The sequence below is a fragment of the Lissotriton helveticus genome, chromosome 4_1, assembly GCF_964261635.1.
Source record: "Lissotriton helveticus chromosome 4_1, aLisHel1.1, whole genome shotgun sequence".
Classification (NCBI taxonomy): Eukaryota; Metazoa; Chordata; class Amphibia; order Caudata; family Salamandridae; genus Lissotriton; species Lissotriton helveticus.
Window position 1 is genome coordinate 830,501,040 of NC_136063.1, and position 24,909 is coordinate 830,525,948.

The 24,909-nt window shown below is 42.4% G+C and overlaps 1 protein-coding gene across 1 annotated transcript in view; it reads left to right on the forward strand.

Moving 5' to 3' along the window:
* Positions 1-24,909, forward strand: part of LOC144828072 (adhesion G protein-coupled receptor E3-like) — a 359,420-nt gene that overhangs the window by 206,015 nt on the left and 128,496 nt on the right. The window contains exon 9 of the mRNA XM_078686209.1: positions 13,282-13,401. Within this exon, the coding sequence (XP_078542335.1) occupies positions 13,282-13,401 (120 nt within the window). The remainder of the gene's footprint in view (positions 1-13,281; positions 13,402-24,909) is intronic.

Here is a 24,909-nt window from a genome sequence, read left to right on the forward strand (position 1 = left end):
ATATACAGCTATTAAGCATAATCATGTGTGTATCTTCTGGCCAGGGCCGGACTGGCTACCGGGCAGTTTGGAATGCTGCCGAGCTGCTGCCTGATTTCACTGCAGTGGGGGCTGATTTCGTTCATGGAGACCAGCGTGTGCTTTGAAATACTGAAAGCGAAACGAATTTCGTTTAGCTCACGAAGGTGAGGAATGTTTATGGGGGCACAAATGCGTACAGCCATGGTAGAAGGGGGCCCTGCTAGGGGCCCCCAATGTCACTTTCCAACAGCCTTTCCATGTCTGAAAGGCCGAAATGAAAAGGCTGTCAGAAACCGACATCATAATACCGACTGTGGAAATGCCGTCCTTAAGGAATTATGAGAGCTTTCCCACTCACTGAGGGACTCCGTGAGTGTCGGGACTGGTAGACAGAATTGCCACTAACCTGCTAAGACGACCAGCAGGGATGATGGAGAGCTGCCAGATCTCCTCCTCCCCTATACGCTGTTACACGGGGAATAAAAGACAAACTCACTACCCTGATAGAAAGCGGGCGGGGAAAAGGGACTCGAAGAGGTGCTGGTCTGAACCTCTCAGTGATACGACCGACCCCCAGGACCCAGAGGAACCTCTACTCGAGTGTAGAGACCCTGTGTACAAGAGAGGAGACAAGGATAAGCACTCAGGCACATAAATAGTTACCCTGTTCTCTAGTACCCCTCTCCCACTGACACACGCATACTCACATTCCCAGCATACATCATAAGAAATAGATGTAGGAGTACCTTGTATCATCAAAATGTAGTTAACAGCAAACACCCAGCACTAGAAACATTGTCAAACTGAGAGAGCCATAATCCTTATAACAGTGCTCACACGAAGGGATACCACTGCCACTTAACTGATCATTTTTGTGACCAAAGGGAAAAGGCTGTAACTGCAGATAGAGTCCACAGTAAAATGAATAAATAGGAATGTCGGGCACTCCTTCCACATATCTGTTCCGGTCACACGAAGGCTCCTTGTTCTGCCACATGAGCCGACCTGACTGAAGTAGCAGGAAGCCGGAATAGTGTAGCCTTCAGACTCGCCTCCGTAATCAAAAGGAAGCAGGACTACCGGTGTAGACTGAAACCAGAGCCAGCTGAGGAAATGATAAAGAATCTGGAATGATGAAGGAAAGCGCGGAACCCAGAAGCGCTGGTGAAAACAAACAAAAGAGGGCGGCAATGAAAACCACTGCCGGCACGATAGTTGAAGGAAATGCAGCACTCTCAGCGCCTTTAAGCGAGCCGAGGAGAGCCAGACGTACAAACAGGAACGGCTTAGTCTCAGGAAACTCCTCCAGGAAGTCGGAATGACAAGCATTGGATCAGCAGATATGAGGAGCTTATATCCTGCCCTCTCTCCACTGCTGACTTCCAGAGTTCCTTCCTGTGACCACCCCAGAGGTCCTATTTGTTTGTATCATAAGTTCTTCTTGATACTAATGAATTTTATATACGGGAGAAAGTGGTTTTCTCACCATGACTTACAATTAGAGATGAGGATGTTTTAAGTAATATGTACCTCATTGTGATGAATGACTTTATAACACAACATAATCCTGTGGTAAATATATATATATGTGTGTGTGTGTGTGTGTCAAAACCACCTAAAAGTAAATAAATCGCAGACTAAAATAATGATGTTTGGACAGAATAGTGGCCACTTCAGTTGGCATCTGGGCCAAGGTAGGCTGGAGGTAAAACAGTACTAAAATTATCTGGGTCTTAGGGTAAATCGAATGGTAAGCTATAGGCCCAACCAAAGTTGTCTTAAAACTAAGTTACAGGATCCGTTTTTGAGATAAACAGCGTATACCTTGTCCTTCCCATCCGGTCATTACAAGTTTATATATGTTTTTATTATAAGTTTTGGATCTCCTAGGAGAGCCACATAAGTTCATCAAGTCATTCAAACAATTTGAAAAACTGTTTCATTACATGAAAAAAGGGAAAATTAACAAGCTTCATTAATAATACAAGAAAGAAAATTCTTAAAAACAATTCACTACAAATCCTTAAAACTCATTAAAAAAGATTTTTATAGCAACAGATTTCATTCTTTGGAAAAAAATAGCAATTGACGAGCTTCTTCCATAGTACGGGCATTTGACTGTACAAACAAAGGTTTTAGAAATAACAGTCAGAAACTGCAACCCTGGACAAAAAAAAGTTATATGATTTAAGTCTTCCATATTCTTCTTCTTATTATTATTCTTATTATTATTACATAAACCACAAAGTCTGTCTTTTATTGGAAGATTTTCCCAAGCACCTATTTTATATTGCAATGGTAAAATATTTAGGCAATAGTAATGTGGGGGTGTGAGGGTGAGGGTGTGTTTTTTTTTTTTTTTTACCAAATCCTAGCGGTGCTCCTCGATGGGTATTACCCTTCGATGTCAGTATAATTCAATACAAGTTCAATCCAATTCCAAAGATTGTTATTCAAAGTAGAATATTTAATCCATTGTCATATATTTCAATCATATAGACTTCAATGTAATTCAACAGTGATTCATCACAATGTCAATATCCACGAGTTCATTTAACAAGGTCCCAAATCCCAATGCATTTCGGGACGATGTCCCTTCGTCAGGGGATGATCTATGGGAAACCAAACACTGTATCAGGGGGTGGCAAACACTCCAACCTCAGGGCATAATAAAAACAAAACCTCAGCGCTCCCAGGGCGCACAGAAGCAGCATCAGGTCCTGGGAAAGTCATAGGAAAGAAAAAGCTCCCAGGAGTTTTGGAGGCATCAAGGGGGCAATGTAGGGCCCAGGGGCCAGCACACAGGGCACTCCAGCCAAGGAGGCAGCCCCCATGGCGGTCGCTCCTGCGCCCCACTAGCAGCAAGCCCCCCTCTGTCAGGATTCAAAAAGAGAACCTTTACATGGTGTCACAGCCCCTTCTTATATACACCATTTCCCCTTTGTGACACAGCACAGGGCTAGGAGAGAACCAGATACAACTGGTTCAGGAGCACTTGAGCACTTTGTCTTGCTCAGCTCCTCTCCTCTATTCACAGGACTGGCCAGGGACATCAGACGCACCGCATGGGGGTGGAGGCAGCATTGTGGAGGGAAGGCCCAGCCCTATTCAGGTCCCAGGTGCAACTCCTCCCTCCCATCTACATGAAGATCTCCCTATTCACCACCGGGCAGACTCATCCTGGCTCCTGGAGCCAAGCACACCAGCCAGCCCCTGTCAATCACAAGCCAGACATACAATTCACATCAGGCAGTCAGACACTGCACACATAAATGCCAACTTCTAAAAGTGGCACTTCTCCACTAGACACAATAAATCTGTGAACACCGTTGGGAAGCATTTAATCTCACGAGTTCGCACATACCAAACTCGCCCCTGCACTCCTCTCACATCTTGAATTACCATGGACACTCATATCCCCTATGCATTCTTATGGGAGGGCAGGCCAATCTCACCACATGCACTCAGAGAGCGCACGCACTTTACTACCATTATGTGATATTAAAAGGCAAAAAGTTCAGGGGTGAACCTGCCAAAAGGGCCAAGTCCAACATCCATGTTCTGGAGTGAACATGGGCTTCTATTGGAATTCTCCAGGGCATATTATCAAGCCCCTTATCGCCGCTTTAGCCGCAGTTTTCTGCAGCTAAACCAGCGACAATTTTAACGCCTTCCTTGATAATATACCCCTTAGTCTGATTAACAACAAGAAACGTTGTTCTCCATGTTCAATATTCCATCATAAAAAAGGTGGCGGTCTTTGCAGAGAGCGTGATGAGATAATGAATTTGTACTTATCCTTTTCTAAAGAGAAATCAATGTTAAGGCTTACACTAATACTACCCACTTGCTCTTTTAGCCTACGTTTTAATTGTAGATTTGACTTTCCCTCCATGGTATCCTGTTTTAAATGGAAGATAATCAATGCTTGTTGAAAATTTCTAAAAAAATAACAGACTTTTGCTTTTCCCCTATACATATTTCAAGACTATACCCTTAAGTGACCGATAGCCCCAACAGAGCACTGCTGCTAATCCCTGAATAAAAGTACTGTTGCTAAGGTATTCAAATCACACAGCTTTTGTAGGATTTACCTTCTATTGAGTCCATAAAAACCCACTCATTCACTTCCATTGTTTCAGTTGCTTATAAAAGAGTTGGAGGAACTTTTAACTGATAAACCAATAAAAGTTGTGAGACATGCACATGGCCAAGGGCATTATAAAAGGATCTTAGAGCATTAACTTGGGAAATTGCCTTGCTCGGGCATTTTTTTATAAAAATGAACTGAGAATGTTTATATAATGTTTTCTATATGTTTTGTGTAATTTTGTTTATGTACTTTTATGATCTGAACTGGAAGATCGAATAACGTTTTAGAATCGAATCGCCTTGCTGGAAACATGTTGAATATAGGCTTTCTTGTTTAAGGAACTAGAAATAAAATTTCACAGATTCTAAAATGTTATTTCCTAATTTCCAGGAAAATGTATTTTTTCCCTGTGCTTGTTCCCTTTAAAAATCATCACCTTGCTTTACGCCATATTCATTTTTAAATAAAGGAGATTTGCATGCTGTTAAAGGCAGGTCAGACGATTTTGTAACCTCTTTTGAGTCAGGTCAAAATTAATATATATATGAACAGGAAATCAAACAATCCCTTATACTCAGTGAATCGCCCTTACAGTTGCTCACAAATTGGGGTACATCAAATAAATATAAAGAAAACAATAAAGGGGGCACCATGCAACCCTGTTTAAGGCCCTTTTTTGTATTAATTCGAGGTGATAGGCCTCGATTATCACCATAGGAGCACCTTGCACCATATACAGGTACGCAGAGCAATAATTAAACATAATACATTCTCAGGCATACCTACATTTGACAATTTGTTCCATAAATGTGTGTCTACCTAGTCAAATATGGCTCGGTAGAGTCATATTTTTCAGCAATCATTTGTAACATGACAATATTATCCAAGGCACTATAATTTCTCTTAAAACCTATTCCATGGGGATGATCTCCACTTCTGTTACCAAGTCTTGTAGATGTTCAAGGATGCTTCTAGCAAAGATTTTGCCGGCAGAATCAAGTAAGGGCAGAATCGAGTAAGGCTATCTGCCATATATTATTCGGGGAGTTCTAGGAACCCTTCTCATGTAAGGGTACAATAATGCTCCCTGTCAAAGATTTTGGGATAACTCCATGAATATGACAAAACGAAATAAAGATGTTAAAAAATTGACCAAAACCTACCTTCCTTCTTCATCGCAGTTATTGGGATCTGATTGGGTCCCATAGCCCGACGATCTTGCACTTCAATGAAAACATTAAGGGGCATAATATCAAGGGGGGCGATAGGAAATTATCGCCACTGTAGCGGCTGTTTTCGGCCGCTAAACTGTGATAATTCTATCGCCCTATTAGCAAGCTGTCCCTAACAGCAGTTAGCGACAGCTTGTAGGCGATAGCAAGCGGTTTGGGGCCCGCTTTGGATGTCAGCGATATTTATCGCTAATGACATGCAAAGTGGGCGTACCCAACCTGTTAGCGACTAAAAGCAGTCGCTAACATCGCTATCGCCTAATACCAACACAGGCGTAGCGATGGAAATATTCGCGCTAAGCGCGAGTATCTCCCAAAACTAACGCCTGCTCAGACCAGTTCTTAGCCATTATATCCAATGGGAGGTGGATATAATGGCTAAGACGCTGTTAGCGATAATGCTTGAATATCACTGTATTCTCAGCCATATTCACGGATTTCGCCACTATCGCCGGAAATTTTGTCGCTTTTGAGATAAACGTTGCTAATAGCACGTTATCTCAGCAATAAAATCCGGTGATACGCGGGGATAAAAAAATTGCAGCTAACCCTACTTAGCCATAAATATTGCTATTTATTGATAATATGCCCCTAAATGTTTTGTTTAAGGAGTTGAAAAATGTGAATATTTACTACAGGGGGCGCATCAAATAGTAAAGAAGAATCAAAAACAACAGGGTTTGGAGCATACAACTCCGATATAGAGTTAAGCCAAATGTCTTCTTTGAATAGAATTAGCATTGACCTCAGTCTATCGCCATAGCCATTCGCAATCACCACCCAAAATCTTTTTTGCATCCCTTGTTTTTACAGACTCACCTGGGCCATATTATCAAGAAGGGGGATAACATTAGCGTCGCTTTAGCGACAGGAAACTGTCGCTAAAGCGGCGATAAGGGGCTTGATAATATGCTCTTTTGAATTCCCATAGAAGCCCAGGTTCACACTAGAACCTGGGCTTCTATGGGAATTCACAAGGGCATATTATCAAGCCCCTTATCGCCGCTTTAGCGGCAGAAATCTGCCGCTAAAGCAGCGATAATGTTATCACCCTTCTTGATTTATTTATTTATTTATTCAAAGTTTTATATAGCGCGAACAAGATCCTTACAGATATCAGAGCGTTCACACGGAGAGAGGGCAGGGGCAGTAGGGGTGAACAGAGATAGTGGGAGCAGTATAATAGTCACTAACATGGTAGGATAATAATAACATACATAAAACATATCAAAATACAATCAGGTAAACAAATAATATACGACAGCACAAGTCATTGATCCCACTACCTAGGTGTTCAGGTGCACCTTGGGTGCGTGGATGGCTTATACCAATGTCCTAGTATAGAGAGAACACAGAGTGGGGGCATCGGGAGAGTGAATCAGTAAACCAAGGTGTAATATATATTGGTCGGTAGTGAGAGAGTAACGTAGTGGTATCCCCACCAAGTAGAAGTATAGTGCCAGAGGACAAAGTGAACAGTGAAACAAAACAATGCAGAGTCTCTGATCCAGCACCTATAAGGTTCAGGAGATCTTGGCCAGAAGGATGGTTTTCACCTCTTTCTTGAAGAGTGCAGTGGAGGAGATAAGCCTGGTTTCAGGAGGGAGCGCATTCCAGATCCTGGGTGCCATTCCCGAGAAGGAGCGCTTGTATGTTTTCTCTTTCCGGAATCTACGGGGTTTCAGGAGTAGATTTGTAGCACTTCTATTGGATCTCGAACCTCCTGATATAGACAACTTTTGAGCGAGGTAGTTGGGTGCATTGTGGTGCACGCCCGCGTGTGTCATAACTGCAATTTTTAGCTGTATTCTGGCTTCAAAAGGCAGCCATTTTAGAGACTTTAAATCTGGGGATATATGCGAATGTTTTCTTGAGCCAGTAATGAGTCTCGCGGCAGCGTTCAGGGAGGCTCTTAAGGGTGCTGTTGTGGATAGCGGGAGTCCGCTGAGGGCCACAATTCCGTAGTCTATTCGAGGGATGACTAAAGCTTGCACAGCAGTTCGGAAGTCTTCGGCAGGGAGGAAGGGTTTGATTTTCCTCAGTGTGTTGATTTGGAAATTAGCCCCTTTTGTGGCTTTGCTAACGTGCTGCTGCATGTTGAGCTTGGCGTTGAGTGTGATGCCTAGGGATTTCGCCGAGTCCACGATGGTAGGTTGGACATTGAGTGCTGTTAGGTTATTGAGCCACGTTTGGGTGGTGGAAATTTTCGCCGGGGGTGAGATGAGTAGGAACTCAGTTTTCAGAGCATTTAGTTTGAGGTGATTATCGGCCAGCCAAGATTGAGTGTTGATAAGCGTGGAATTCAGATGTTTGATATCTTCCGGGGATTGTAGCTTTAGGTAAAGTTGTGTGTCGTCGGCGTACATATGGAATTGGACTGGAGGCTTGGAGCAGGGTGGCGAGCGGTTCCATGACGAGGTTGAACAGTGTGGGGGAGATGGAGGATCCTTGTGGAACACCTAGATCTGCAGGCACGGGTGTAGATAGCACATTGTTGATCTTGAACTTCTGAGATCGGTTGTGAAGGAAGGACGAAAACCATTTGAGAACAGTTCCCGATAGACCCATTCTAGTGCTTAGCAGCTCCAGCAGGTTCTCATGTTTGACCGTGTCAAATGCTGAAGAGAGGTCAAGAAGGATGAGGAGGCAGGACTCATTGCGATCAAGAATTTGGAGGGCGTCATCAATTATGTGTGTCATAGCTGTTTCTGTGCTATGTTTCGCTCGGAATCCTGATTGATGAGGGTTGAGGAGGTCAAATTGATCAATGTGTTTTGTTAGTTGGAGTTGGACACATTTCTCCAGCAGTTTGGCCAGGGTGGGGATATTGGTGATGGGCCGGTAATTGTTTAGGTCAGACGGATCAGCTGTAGGTTTCTTGAGTATAGGCGTGACTTGCCCCACCTTAAGGGAGTCTGGGATGAGGCCTTGTTGTAGGGAGCTGTTGATGATTTTGGTCCAGAGAGGGAGGAGCAAGGGGATGAAGTCTTTTACAGCATTAGCCGGTAGAGGGTCTGTGAGGTGATTAGAGGGCTTCAAGGTGCAGAGCAGTTTGTGTATTGCTTCTTCCGAGTAGGTATCGAAGTACAGCCATGATGCCTTGTTTTTAGGTTGAGTGTTAGACATTCTGGTGTGACTGGGGAATCGGCTTACATCCATGATGAGGTCATTTCTTATGTTGTCAGTCTTTAGCTTAAAGAAGGCAGAGAAGGCTTCACAGTGTGGGGTGTCGCTTGTTGCACTGTTTGATTGTAAGGGTTGTGTCTTCGTTTGGGTCTTGATTAGTTCGAACAGCTTTCTTGGCCTGTTTTTTGCTTGGTCCAACTGGCGGCTGAAGAAGTCCGATTTTGTGCGCTTTATTTTCCTGAAGTAGGCATTTCTCTTGTTCTTAAGCCTTTTGAGGTGCAGTGCTGAAGGGTCCGATCTCCATGTGCGCTCTGCCATTCGCATAGTACGCCTGTCGTCATTGAGTCTGTCATCATACCAGGGGTTAGAAATTTTGGTGGAGACTCTCTTCAATTGCAGTGGGGCGACTTCATTGACTATTGTATTCATAGAGTCAAGGTAGTGGTCTATCAGTGAGTGAACATCACTTGATAGATTGATAATATGGCCCTTAGTGTCATCCATTTCTGCTCAAACTGGGATTTCTTTTGGGAAGCTTTCCATCTCGCTCTCCTTCTTTTTAAAAGACAGATTATTTGCTTTGGTTCGACAGAGTAAAATAGGAACTGCCTAGGAACCAATCTATTAACCTCCCTATTAAAGGATAGATTGAGGGAAGAGGTTTCCTTGATTGCTTTTTAATACCAAAAGGTTCAGAGTTACCTAAAAAAGACTTCATATGGCGCTTACATTTTACAAAGGGGTGTTGTCACTATAACCTTTGTGAGGGTGGTTCATACTAAATTTTTACCAGGGTATTGTTATATCGGGGTAATACAACTGTTTGGATTGCTGATGCATTATGCAGATGTGTCCGCTCAGCCATAAAATTGAGCTAAATTAGCAGTTCAGTCCCAAATTAGGATGGAGTTTGGACTGCTAAAACAACATTTAGTGGTCTGGCTAGTATATTTACAATATATGAATAAAGTTCATGCCCCTGATGCAAATGATCATAAGAGCCAAATTTCTATATTTGACTGATGCATGGAAATTAGGTTATTTTCCCGATTAGCCTATCTCCAAAATGGCAGAACCCTACCACCTGTATATCTTCTCAAACTCTTCCTGAGAAATTAAAGGGCTGTGCCATAATCCTCTTGAGAGAATGAGTTTGCATGTTCATTTTACCTAAAATTGCTCTGTCATTGGAGTTTTCATTAACTATGAGCTCTTTAGAGATAGTACAAGAGCTGAGGGCCAACAAAGCTTGGAGACCTAATTATGAGTGGCCTGTTAACTCCATTGGGCCTGGAGTTTTTAGTTCTGGGGGATACTGCTGATAAGTTATATTCCATCGGCAAAGGCTCTGGGCAGACTGTTTTGGAGAGACATGCAGGAATCAACACAGTATGTCTAATTTCTGAATGTGACTCCCCAAATCTTATAGTTCATGTTGTTCCTTTTCTCCCTAAATGAATGGGACCATTGGTAATGGTAAATCAGGGCTGGAGAAACAGCAGAAATTATTCTGGCCGTGCATAATGAGATTCAGAGCTGCCATTGCTTCTCTGTTTTTCTAGGCTCCTGTGTAGAAATCCAGAGTACAGACTAAAATAATAATACTGTATCCCAAGAATGGGACCATCTTGAAAATAATTAAACAACTACAACTGTTTTTAACAGATATTAAAAATCAAAATCATATATGTAATAAATATTAAGGAAAAGTAACTTTTAGAAAGTTCCCTTTTACCGGCCTGAACTTGCAGGAGGCTAATTAGCATAAGGTTCTGCCAGTTCTCAGCTTGTGCTCAGTCTTGAATAGGTGTGAAATGATGTGTGAAATTCTCCACAGGACCAAATAATAGACTGACCCAAATTGGGCAGAGATGACTCATCTGAACACCACAGAATAATAAGAGTGGGGGCCGTGGGCATCTTGGGACACTACAGTGTCAAATCCTGCTTGCTTGTACTGTTCCGCCACATGTAACACTTAGGGCACACTTGAATGGGACAGAACAGGATGCCAAGATATTTCTTGTGTATCACCTTTATGGTTGCTGAAGAGACGAGTCTTGAAAGAAAACAGTGCCCTGCTGGCCCATGAAAGGAGTCGGTACAAGATGGGCTTGAGGTCCAGAGGGCACCTGATGATGATAGCAATACAAAAGTGCCTAAAGAGGTAAGCAAAGAGTCAATATCCCAAGAACTGGTGTCTAGTTATGTGGTGAGGGATGACATTGATAAATAGTTTGCAGCATATGATGTGGCCTTGCACATGCATAGGAGGAGTGGGGGCGCGCATGACCATTATTGAAAAGGGAAACAGTATGGGCCTTAGGAGCAGCTGACAAGGTTTGATTTGCCCCTATGAGAGAGGCCCTCATAGACAAAATCAATTTGACCCCAGAAAAGTATTGCCTAATGTTAAGGGATAGCCAGACGCTGTCACACCAGTCTTGGGTGGATTTTGTGAATTCATCTAGAGGGGCACTGGGTGGCGGAGTGAAGGGTACTAGGGTAAAAACTTAGCATGGACTGTATCATTTAATTATGCGAGAGCACATCTTGAGTGAGTGCTTTGCAGAGTTGTGCCAGTACCTGAACGATTGCAAGCTCACGGTAACCAGACAGCTTCAGAAGAAAGCTGACTTCTGGCTCCTCAGATTGCACTATCATTTACCTCCCTTCCAGTATTCAGATCCACTGCAATGCATAGTGGGACATCGAATGCCTGATGAGCAGCACCGACCACCCATTTGGCATTCACTGTCCCACCATGCGAAATAAGTAATGCCATTGGCAGTGGGTGAAACAGATGGAGTGGGTGGGATGAGGAAGCAGGACCTGGAGCTGAGGTCACTCTGTTGGCCTCATGATAGTGGAAGCTGCTTTTGTGGGTGCGGAAGCAGCAGGACATAGCATCCTGCCAGGAACACAAAGGCTCTGAAGGCATGGAGAGAGTGAGGGAGCCAGTGGTAAAAGAGTCACAGAGAAGGTGGGAGAGAGTGAGTGCCAGGAAGGTGGCCATGGAAGATTCCCAAGAGGCGCTACTTTATACCTAGTCACCAATAAAAAATGGAAAATGTATATGAAAAAATGTAAACATTCATAAAATGCCACGGCAGCTGTAGAACTCACCAGGCCAATGCCTGAATGGGACTTGTCCAAACAAGTGAATGGCACAAGGGCCCTGACCCCAAGCTTTTCTCTCTGTATATTGTATTTGGAACGTTACATTATGTTGAACTGAGCTCTGGCAGACAGGTCCTTAAAGGAGGACTTGATACATATCACGATTCAGCAACAATATATTCCTTGCAAGGGCTTTACTTTCACGAGTTGGCTGCTTGAGCTGATAATGCAGGCACGCTTACTGAGCTGTTCCAATATATTAGCATCACTACTTCTTGAAGGTCAGGCTTCCTCTCATAGACTGTTGGGTCCCGGTTTCACAAGAGGCAAAGCTACTGCAGATCAAATTGAGGTCCATTGAGTGGGAAATTAAGTAAGGACCAGTGATTGCAAATGCAAGAACCTCCCTAATGTTGCAGCTTCTTGAAGATCCTATGACTGGAACTAACTATGGAGTCGCATTCAGGATGGAGGCGGTTTTGATGGGACCTGTGGCTTCAGTACTAGAATGGTAAATGTCACATGCTAAGATTTGAAACCGCCAACAAAGCCCTTCTCAAGACATTAATAACAGAAACCCCCTGTAACAGGGGTGACAGCAAGACAGTGTCAGGCAAGCTCCCCCGATTAACTACCCACCACCTCTAGATGTCTCGTGTGGGAGTGACCCGAGCATTCAATCACCAATTTTTTATCTTCGGCCATGCCCGGACGTAGGGTTGTGTACTGCATATAAGGGTCTTTATGATAGGAAGTGGGTGACTCACTACACCTCCTACAGAAAAAAAAAAAAAATTTGGACAGATTGATGAGTTAGTGGCTGGCCCACAAACAGCCAACAGACCCTCCATTATCATGATGGTCAAGCATTCGAATTCGTATGCTGGAGGAAGGTGGGAGGTACCTATAATTGAACATCAACAGGTGCGTTAGTTATCAGCAGGGCCGGCTTTAGCACTGGTGGCTCCCGGAGCTACAACAATTTTGTGTGCCCCCGCACCCAATGACCGCCTCTCCGGATTCTACCACCGGGTAGAAGTGCCCCTCATCTCTCCAATCATAAGCTATTGCTAAACACAGCGCCCCCCCCCCTTAAGGTCGGCGCCCCCTGCACAGGTCAGCGCCCAGTGCGGCTGCACTAGTCGCACTGCCCTAAAGCCGGCCCTGGTTATCAGAAGCATTAGTTGTGAATTGCCCTTGCATAGTGTGTATACGTGTGTGCCTGTTCAGAATTGTGTGCATTTGCATGCCGATTAATGTTACTACTTGTATGTGTAATTTGTTTTTGTAAATGATTTGTTCATCTAACAGTTCCTTACCACACAGTGATTGCAATAAACTGAGAGAAGCAGAAATAAAGCTCAATAGGGAAACTAAAATGTTTTAAGACTTTTTTCTAACAATGTATGTGCATGTGTCCGTGTGCATATGTCTGTTCTTGTGTGCATGCATGCGTTAGTGTGTGTGCGTGTTTTTGCATGTGTGTATCCATATGTGTGTATCTGTGGGTGTGGGCGCGTCTTTTAGATTATGTGTGCAGCTCTGGAGTGGGAAATGACTGACAACAGCATGGATCTAATGTACTTCAATAGACCTGAGTGAAGCTCCTACAGCAGCACAGTTTGGTGACAGATCTCTGCTTCCGTTGACTTGTCGTTCTTAACGCTAGTTTATTTCCTCCTCTGACAGGTGTGGAGCTGAAGGCGGTAGAGGGTGGCTGCAATGAGCGGAACCCTCTGATTAACTTGTCTGCCCAACAGAACCAAATGCACATTACCTGCAGAACCATCACTGGAAACAGAGACCAAGGTATGCCCAGAATTGGTTCTTTAATCACTGCCTTCAAATTGATTCTGCAACTTTGAACACAACTTACAGTAAATGTACCCCCGTCTAACACTGACGCCATTTTGAGCTCATTCATACGTGATCCTCACTCTCTGCCAGTTCAGAACTGATACGGGCCCAGAGAGAGCAGGAAGCAGTGAGAGTAAGAAAGATTCCTAAGAGGGACTAGTTTTAACCTAGTCACCAATAGAATATATACATATATATATATATATATATATATAGAAATCCACAATCCTGAGGCGCCGAACACCAACAGCAACGGACGCAGCCAGGTACAGACCACAAACCAAGGAGTTTAGAAGAAAATAGTGTGCTTTATTCCATCAATGGGGATGGCGGCATGACGCGTTTCGTCCGGAAAACCGGACTTGATCACATGACAAGACCCAGAGACATAAGTGGTTAAATACTGGTGAAAAACGAAACTCCTCCCACATATGAGTAGACATAGAAGTAATATCGTTCAGTAAAGAAATATATATATATATATTCACTGAAAAAACCATAGGTTATAGACCATATATAGTTAGGAATTAGCATTTAGAAAACCTTATTTTACTCACACAAAACCATTGAAATTCCATATATAGTTAGTTGCACTAACTATATATCGCGCACCCGCAATCCACTGCTGATGATGTCACATATTACATCATTCATGACATGGTCAGTGACATCACTGATGACATCTCAAATGACATCACTGATGACATCATCTAGTGTCTGTGTGTTTTTGTAAAGTTTAAATACGTTTTACATATTGAAGAATGACTGGATGTATGGAAGACTGAGTGTGTGTGTGGCTGGCTGGGAGGTGTGTGACTCTGTGCATATCAATGTGTACTTGTATCAGTGATTGTATAAGAGAGTAAGTATGTGTTAGTATATGTGTGAAAAGTATGGTGTTCTGTGTTTAACTATAGATGAGGAAATCGAAGTGTGATTGATTCTTCACAGGACTGACTAGGTGTATGAGTGCATATGATAGTGTTCTAATAATAAGTGACTGTATGTATGAGTAATTGTATGGGTGAATGAGTGAATGTGTGTGTAGACGTACGAATCAGTGAGTGTGTATGTAGTAACTGGTATTGGTGTGTCATGATGTCATCAGTGATGTCATTTGAGATGTCATCAGTGATGTCATTTCAGATGTCATTAGTGATGTCATCAGTGATGTCACTGAAGTATGGTGTTCTGTGTTTAACTGTATAGATGAAGAAATGGAAGTGTGATTGATTCTTTACAGGACTGGCTTGGTGTGTGAGTAACTCCATGGATGAGTGGCAGTGTGTGACTGTCTGCATAGGTGTACGAGTGCATATGATAGTGTTGTAATAATAAGTGACTGTATGTATGAGTGATTGTATGGGTGAATGAGTGAATGTGTGTGTAGACGTAGGAATCAGTGAGTGCTTATGTAGTAACTGGTATTGGTGTGTCATGATGTCATCAGTGATGTCATTTGAGATGTCATCAGTGATGTCATCAGTGATGTCATTTGAAATGTCATCAGTGATGTCATCAGTGATGTCACTGACCATGTCATGAATGATGTAATATGTGACATCATCAGCAGTGGATTGCGGGTGCGCGATATATAGTTAGTGCAACTAACTATATATGGAATTTCAATGGTTTTGTGTGAGTAAAATAAGGTTTTCTAAATGCTAATTCCTAACTATATATGGTCTATAACCTATGGTTTTTTCAGTGAATTTTCAAGGTTTTGTAAATGCTAATTCCTAACTATATATGGTCTATAACCTATGGTTTTTTCTGTGAATTTCATTGGTTTTTTAACAGCTAATATCTGTAGCTGTAAAATGTATTCTTCTTTAAATCCAAAAATATATTTTATATGTTTATGAATAATTTTTTTTTTTAATATTTTTTTTTCTTCGTTCCCGCTTCGCGAATCGGGAAGCTTCCCGTTAGCTGACCTTGATGCCGCGAAATAGACCGCGAGCCGGTAAACGTTTCTTTACCGCAAGTGCCGCGTTAGAAAACAACATCGTGACGCCTCCCGTCCGCATGACGTTTCACGTTGTCGCGTGATACGTCATATGACGTACAACGTTAGCGAACTGGTACGCGAAGCGAGTCGCAAAGCGCAGGTTTCTGGAAGCAAACCGGGAGGCCCTGCAAAGCGCTTAACGTAAACACAGCAAGTCATGTGACTTGGTAATAACACTTTTCATTGGTTCATTTCACTTTTGGTTTCCTAATGATGTAAGACTAGGTCATATAATCTAAAATGAACACTTTTGATTGGTTGAGAACTCTTGTTTTTCCCAAATGATGAAAATCCCTCCTTCTTTCCTCACTCTGACTTTCATCATTGTGAGAGAAAGACCCTTTGTGATCACTGAGCAATGGCTTCTTTAGTAGCTTCAGCTGGTGCTTCCCCACCACCTCCACCACATCCAAGGAAGAGTGGACCACCTGCTCAAGTTATAATTCAACAAGGAGAGGAAGAAGAGGAACAGGAGGACGAGCACGAAGAGAGGCAGTTTTTGCCTGAGCAGCCCAGGACGTCTCACCGGAAAGAAAACTTCATTTGGCAATTTTTTAAAATTCCCAAAGGTCAGAAAAAAGTAAATGCAAGATACGTAACTTGCCTTATATGTCAAGATAGACTGTCCAGAGGGACCGACAAAAAATACAGTTTCAGAAACTACACAATGCATCGCCATATGACTAGGTGGCATCCTAACAACTACAGTGCTGCACAGTTTCGGAACGACCTAGATAATCTCCCTATTATGGCCAGAAGATCTGTTGTACCGGAAGTAACGGGACCAGAGGGCAGGGAGATGGTGCCAAATATACAAATGAGATTTGGTGATGTAAAACACATCTGCGTATTTTGCGATGGATTCATTTCCTATGGAGAAAAAAGCATCACTCTGATCAACAGAGCTATTGACTATCATATGCAAGTTTGTACGAAACGCCCAAAATAATAAATACTTCTTTTTTTTGTTTTGTTGCTCCTGTTGAGCCCTTTACAATGAATCGTTTTCATTGCCCCCTCCAAGAAAAACCCAAAAAAATATAAAACTGTTCAGAAAAATTCAAAAAAAGTAAAAAAATGTTCTGAAAAATAAAAAAAAAAGTTCTTTTCAGAACTACCTCCCCGTTATTAAAAAATTGGTACAATATTTGGAACTGTGCCAACCTCTATTTCTCTTAGTTCGCTTCCCAGTTCGCTCCCCGGTACGCGAACCGGAAGCGAACCAAAAACAGTAAGTATAAGGGAAGGAAACAGACACTTATGTTAAAAGAAAGACAGCTATAGGGGAGTAAACTAGAGATACTATTACCCGTAATCCACTGCTGATGATGTCACATATTACATCATTCATGACATGCTCAGTGACATCATCAGCAGAGGATTGCGGGTTTTTTGGCAACGTGCCTTATCCACGGTTTAATAACGCTGCCTTTTGCTTTATATAAGTTTTCAAATTGTATGAAATATATACCAATAGGTCGTTATGAACCTTTAGGTAGTGCTTTTCTTCATGAGGTCTGGTCGCTTCCATACACATACAGATGTTTCAAAGATGATCAAGAAGTTTATCTGAATGGAGAGGAATGCACTGAGACGCCAGATCATTCACTAATGTGTAGGCACATACAGTTACACGGTTCATGCAACAAACACCGACCAAATATGGCTTGCGTGTTGCAAGGCACGCCAGTTCCTGCTATCATCCCCACGTTCAAGTTGTTGGAAAATGGTAGTTATTTGATGCTCAATAATGAAGATTGTTCTGAGTTAATTAAAAGTATTCCTTTTATCGTAACAGTAAGTGAACGGGTTATTTGCTGCAGAAATGTTCTATTTCCTCCCACACATGAACATAGGGAGTTTTCAATCTGGCCACAAATACCAACCTTGGGACAGATTTCAACGGCATGGCAAGAATAAGAGCTCTTTTGTCTCAGAGAGAGGTGGCCTTGAGTTCGGCCCGTGAAACTTTCGTGCTTCACATAGCGAACACCCGTACAGAGGTGCACACACTTTTCAATTCAGATTTGCCTTTCAAATTCAGCAAGATGGTTCCGACTATCTTTAACGCATCCTCCGCAAAGTCCCTGGCGCACTTTTTTAAAGTTGTTACCAGTGGTCTCGTGACTTCATTTGAGAAAATCTTTGGACTCATCCCTGCTTCCTTTCATTCTATTTTCTCCACTCTGGTTCGTGGATTGGCATTTTTACTTGCATTACCAGCGGACGCTCTTGTGCTTTTTTACATTTTTAAATATGGATGTCCCTCCTATGCAACCTCCCACCCTGCAGCTGCTGACACTGTTCCGCAATCGCATGCTAGAATATTATGGCACAATGCCGTTGGCGATATTAAGCACGGCATATGGATTATCTTTTCGATTCTCCTACTTCACCTGTGTCCAGCCTGTATTTCACTGCCTGACCTGTGATTTCGATTGGGCCATTGATTTGTGTCTCTGCGGACCGGTTTCTCCTGACGTCGACTTTAATCAGCTGATGACTCCTATCATTACTCACGAGTTGGTTTGTCCTGGCGAAAGGATTATGGCTGTGGCATTGATGCATGGACTACTTGGTCCCTGGAATTTACTGGCGGCAGCACAGTCTTTCTTGGAACAGAGCTTTCTTGAAAACCCACCGAGCTGTCCTCTGATGGTGATAGAGGATCCGGTGCTGGGAGAGCACGTATGTTCTTTTCCGCTTTTAAATTGGATGGCTGAACTGTTTTCGGATGAAGACGGTGACTTCCTATTGGAGGCTGTTGCAGCTTATTTTGCATACACAGTAATGTCATAGACCTTTTTCATGTTTGATATGCTGAGTACTAGCATTTCATTGACAATTCATTGACTTATTTGTCAAGTTTTTATTATTTACCTTGCCTATTGGCTTAAGACTCGATAAAGTACTTGGCTGTTTTATTTTTCTTTAGCATTAAATTTTCCTAGTTTTTAATGCTTTACCTTGCGGACGGACCGTCCACATATAAACTTGCAATCTGCTCTCATGAGATGGCACTTCTATTATCTTATTCAGTTCGTTTCCGGATCATGGGGAGGTGTCATCTAGGTCCTGGATATCTTTACACCGTGTTAAGTTAGCATGGGCTCATTACCGGTTTAAACGCCATTTTTCCTTTTTTGCAACTTCTGCACACGACACTTAGTTGTTGCTTTAGCTTTCCACCTAGTAGTTCATCGTGGTTTACATGAGAATAATATGTTATTGCTCTACTATCTGCTTTGCTTGTTAAACTATATCTGTACAGCGAGTGCTAAAGTTTCAAGAACAACACGATACAGAATTGTTATGAGGTCTGATCTCCACGACTTCATACTCATAACATAAGTGCAACTTCTGCCAATTCTGGGCATGAGGCGGGTTTTATATTGCTTTGCCGAACACACATACACAACAGTTGATGCGGCTCACATGAAGAGAGAGCTGGTGTATGCTGATGTGATTCCTTCAAATCTAAGACACTAAAGTATGGGCACGCCCTAAACCAACACAAAGAGACCTTCTTAGCAAATAATATAATATGTGTATTAGGGAGGGTGAGATATAAGCAGCCGCGGGCCGTGGAGGGAGTTACGGTGAGGCAGGGAGGCGGGGAGGGGGAGAAGCAGGGTGGAGCCCTCTCTACCTTGCCCCTCCCCCTCCCCGCCTCCCTGCCCCACCGTAACTCCCTCCACGGCCCGCGGCTGCTTATAAGTGTTGCTAACTCTTATTCATTTACAGCATGTTAACATACTATCACCATTCGCTTTTTATGTACTGGTAACTATGCTGGTAATTTTGCTACTGATAATATGTGTACTTGTATTATCTAAGATACTACGCCTGTGAAGACGGCATTAGTAAATAAACATTTCAAATACACATGTGTTCTTCTTAACTCCATGTTCTGGTTTCTAAGAAATATATAACGACCGACTGTTCATGAGTTCCACGTATCCTGAGGTACTATAAGTTCATATTCTGGATTGTCTAAACATTGAGAGTTTGTTATATCCAATGTGACACTGTACCTAGCTTGCTAAGGAGTTTTTGATTACTAACGTGAGTTTTGGGACACCCTAATTCGCCGAGGTTCCAATCCTCTGTCCACAGTTCTGTGTGAGAACAGAAACCCTGCGACAGGGTCACCCCCGACCCTTGCTGGAGCTTCATCACACTTGCGATACAACTCCAGCAATGCGCCACCTTTACGGCACAGATACATCACGCATCTGTGCTGTTTTTGCCCCATGATGCGCCGCATTGTAAATGCAGCACACCATAGGTGACGGAACAGCGGCACAGAATGACTAACACATCCCTGGTGATGCGCCAGTCATCATAAATGTATCCCTATGCTTCTTATCTTGTTAGAGATGAACCGCCATATGTATCATCAAAGTTTTTTGCATTTCCTAAATAGCGAACTTTAAGGAATAAATAGCGATTCTTTACCATTCCTAGTTTGCGATGAGCTATTTGCTAATTACAAATTACCCATTCATTTCCTTCATTTCCATAGGGCGGTTGGACTCACTTTTAGCTCGAACGGCTGAATGGATTTCCACGAAACTTGGCAAAATTGTAGGGACTGGTAGCCCGATGTGCCTTTGCTATGTCTCAAGATATATGCTCCAGTGGTTTTTACGAAAATTAACTTTGAAAAATATATATTGGGCTACATTGGCCTATATATATGTTGGAGCCCAAATGTAGCCCAATGTAGCCCAATGTAGCCCAAAGATGGCCGCCAGACACACAAAAAAACAAATGTAGCCCAAATATCAGCCAGATGTAGCCCAACTATAGCCCAGTGACAGAATGACCAATCAGCTTCGCAAACCTCCGTTACGCGAAGCGGAGCGCTGTTACAGATATATATCTTTTTTTGAACGTTAATTTCTTAAAATCCACTGGAGCACATATATTGAGACCTAGCAAAGGCACATCGGGCTACCAGTCCCTAATATTTTGCCAAGTTTCGTGCAAATCCATTCAGCCGTTCGATTATTATTATTATTATTTTTTTTTGCCCCGCGGGGCCCTTTTAAAACCTCCACATCAAACCTAGGGGGTCAGCGAGGATCTACTATGCCCCCTTATAGTTATTTCCCCCTTTGTTTTGACCTCCTCTTGTCTCTCGATCCTACCGAGAGACAAGATGGCGGCCGCTACGGACTGTTTGGAATGTTGACAGACGCCGGAGAACCAATCAGCTTCGCTTCACAAAGCTCCGTTGCGCGACAAGTACGCGTCCTGGGCCGCTGCCCAGTCCGCTGTTACAGATATATATCTTTTTTTAAACGTTAATTTCTCAAAATCCACTGGAGCACATATATTGAGACCTACAAAAGGCACATCGGGCTACCAGTCCCTACAATTTTGCCAAGTTTCGTGCAAATCCATTCAGCCGTTCGGGCTAAAAGTGAGGCCAACCGCCCTATGGAAATTAACATGGGAAAAACGCGTTTTGGGACCCCCCTTTTTTCTCGGCCCCCCCTTGACGAACCCCCCCAAAATTTTCAGGGGCTGCTCAGAAACAAAATGTGCCATTTTCCTGAAAATTTCAGCCAATTCCGTCCACAAACGCCAAAGTTATTAGACATAGAATTTTCAAAAATCCCATAGGGAAAAAATCCTAACTATATATACCTACTGGCGACCGCCAGTAGGTAATATATATATATATATATATATATATATATATATATATATATATATATATATATATATATATATATATATATATATATATATATATATATATATAATACATATATACAAACATGGAAAACTGTAAACATCCAGCTGCCAGTGAGTCCGACTCAAGCCTTGCATACCCAGTTGAGCCCGGTTCACAGTTTGACACCAGTAGCCAATCAACATATTTGTATTGTCAGCAGTTCTCTCAAGCAGTTGTTAAATCCCAGTGCATCTAAACTTCAAAAGCATGCACTGCTCTCTGTACTGGTTCTTCAACATTGTATTGATTTCTAAACAAATCCTGCTAGCCTTGTCCTGGTGCACAGCCTAGTACCAATATAGTTGCAGTCTGGCTTCTGTAGTCAAAATGACTCCTCTGCTGGAGTTGTGAATGAGGATGACATCAACAGGTTCGGACTGGCCATAATGGGCACCAAGTGTTTCCACTGTGGGCTGTAAGGGTTGGGGCTGGTTTTAGACCAGTGGGGGGCGGTTTTGTTACAGGGCCTGATTTTACAGCAGTGCTGCAAAATCTGCCCCTTGTAAAAGAGCAGCAGTAGAGTTCCTGACAACCCCACCCCTCCACCCCTGGGGCCTGTCGAACTTAATAGCCAGAGCTGGTTTGCTTTCCCAGTCCGGCCTTGGACATCAACCTCTTCAGAGAGGGTGTGATCCCCCTTTGTGTAACCTCTCTCTACCAGGACCTAGCAGAAATATTTACCTTCCAGCATGCTGGGCTGTGCACCTTCTCTATTGTATTTATCTTAGAGCCTGATTACAAGATGCTAAATTCTGTCTTGTGCGTAAACCTCTGTTTACTCATAGGTTGCAATTACAAGTTGTTAGGTATTCATCGCATCCGAAATAACACAATAACTCAACCTACGTTAAAATTCTGCAGGTCAAACCTGTCAAAATGTAATAGGGAAAAACCATTGTGCATTAAGCATCAATATCTACATGTTATTCCCACAACAACTTGTAATGGGTGGTATTTATTGCACTTGATAAATAACGTATTTGTGGCATTGTTATTTTTCATATGCAATAAATGGCACCTTTACTCATAATCAGAGACAAAGTCTTTTTAATCCTGGGCATCTCATTCAACTCCTGCTTCACGGAACATGTATAAGAGAGTGGTGGGCTTATCACTAAACACATCCAAAGCATTGTAAACACAACTACTTCCATACTCAGTTGATAGGTTTAGGGCCTTGGCCTGATAGGTACCATCATCTGTATTAAGGTGAGGTCGCTCCTTCGTTCTTTACACATTGTAAAAGACAGCAGTTCATGTGTGTGTACTATCTCTGTGATCCTCCCATGGCCCCTTAAGGGACAGTGTCTCCTGTCCATCCTGTAATTATATCTATGCATTTGGGAAGCACCAAAGCTAACAAGAAATAGAATGTGATCAGGTGCAGCGGATACAGGTAAGATTGGTGGGGAGGGGGCGGGGGAAGTCGACAGATGACGTGATAGGGAAAATAAAATCAATAAATCAATAAAACCACTTACCTTGTGTTCGCCGCATCTCTGACTCTGAAATGCGGCAAGCGTAAGTTAAGTACGTGGTTTTATTTATTTATTTGTTTTCCCTATCCTGCTGCCTGTCGACTTTCCCCTCCCCCGCTCTTATCCTTACCAGCCATGCCTGAACGTGATCCAATCCATCAGGCAACATTTCATATGGCATGCTTACTTTCAGGTGGATTTGGTGCCACTCTCAGTGGCCACGGCAGGTGGGCTGTTAGACTTCTTTTCTCTTGTTGGCCTAGTATCAGAAAGTGGTGTTTCACATCTTATAACATAGAGACTGTTAACTTAACTTCGATGAATCTTCATTTGCCTGACCTAAATGGTTACTGACCAAAACTCTTTCATGATTTCAGCAACATACTACTGTATGCAGTGGATCTCATTGCCCCCTTACACAATGGCTCAGCTGACGCAACCCTGCCTCATTAAGTACCAACCTTGGTAGTCATAAATAGCAAGTGTAGTGTAAGATATGTGTACTTTCATTACATAGTGAGCTAGTAAGAACTGTCCTGAGACTCTAATGATCCACAGCACCGATCCCTTAGACTCTGAGTCTGTCCCATCAAACTATGGTGAACCAAAGTATTCACTATTTCCTCTAGGCTTGTAAACATTGTGTGGGATTTTACATAGTGCTTCTTAAACAAACAACCTTGTTATTAAGCGCCTAAGCCTCTGACATACAGAAATGTTATGTGTCACTAGAGCGGCAACCAAAACACTACTATGTAGCATGCAGTACATGGCTCTAGCATGTTACCATACAAAACTGTCATGGAACATAACCCAGGAATGCCAGCAATCTTGTTGTGAATACCAAAGGCAGTGCCACTGAACTGTTTGGATAATTCTCAGACATGCCCTTGTCTAGGTGCATCTGTTCAGACATTAAAACTTGTATGTCCTCTAACTTTCGAACACCAGTCCTAGGAAGACTAAATTGCTTCTCTACCTACTACTGATCATGTTTCTACTCTGCCTTATTTAAGCACTAGCCTTTGTCTTCTATTGCTCACTTAAGCTATTCTGACCACATTTCCTAGTTTCTAAGGTTTGTCATTTCCATCTATTATTTTCCAAAAGATTAAGGGTCACATTTAAAGTATGGTGGGAGCTGATTTGGAACCATGCCCCTGTGAGAACAAAAGTAAACAAAGCACATTGCACTTTTTATTATTCTGTAACTTTTATCATAATTTTAGGTGTTTTTATCTTAAACCATTGTTTATTGCCCATTACATAAGGTTACACAAAGTAGCAATGAAATTCCTGGTGACACTAGATGATCCTCTTACATGCTACAACATTGCATTGTTTATCCTGAAATCGATAAATGCGAGGAAAAGTATTGTGTTATAGTGTTGTAAAATAATTGTTTTAAAAAATGTTATTGTAATCATATGCCTTTTTAATACTTTTTAGATATATACTATTTTCTCTGTACTTTTATGGCTGTTTTTTTATACCCCAATAAAGATTTAAATGGAAAAAAAAGAAAAGTATGGTGGGAGACTCGCCATCTGCCAGGGTGGCAAAAGTCATTACCTCCAACACCCTGGCAGGATACTGCCCACCATATTTGAAGATCTCCGCCTGCTTGGCAGACATCTCTACATCTTTAGAGGAGATGCTGCCATGGTGGCTAATCTAAAGGCACTGAAAGCTTGCTAGGTGGCTGCCATGTTTCATATCTCTGTTCAACAAACTTTTTTGTTTTAGGTCGAGCCTAGGCAGCGCTTGCGCCATTAGTTAGCGACCTGTTGTAATTGCTTTGAGGAGTTCTGACTCCAACCATTGCTTGCCTTTGCTATTCCTTTTTCTATGTCAGCGTACTTTAAAAATCCTTGCTTGCTAGTGGTCAGTCCTGCCTATTTGTCCCTCCTTTTTCTCTTCCATAGGTCCCATTCAGCAGGGACTAAGGGCCACATGTATTAACATTTGTAATAGTGATTACCTAATTGCGATTTTCAACAAATAGAAATTAGGTAATCGCTGTTACAAATGTATGAAACTCCAAGAGTTTCATATAGCGAATCATAGGGGGTCATTAATTGACCTACCTCATTAATATTATTGAGGATGGTAGCAATTTGCGACTCCCTAGGAATCACTAAAATCACGCGGATGGTGGCCTGCTGATTTAAATTTTAAATAAAGCTATTTTTTTTCAAATGCAGCCTGTTTTCCTTAAAGGAAAA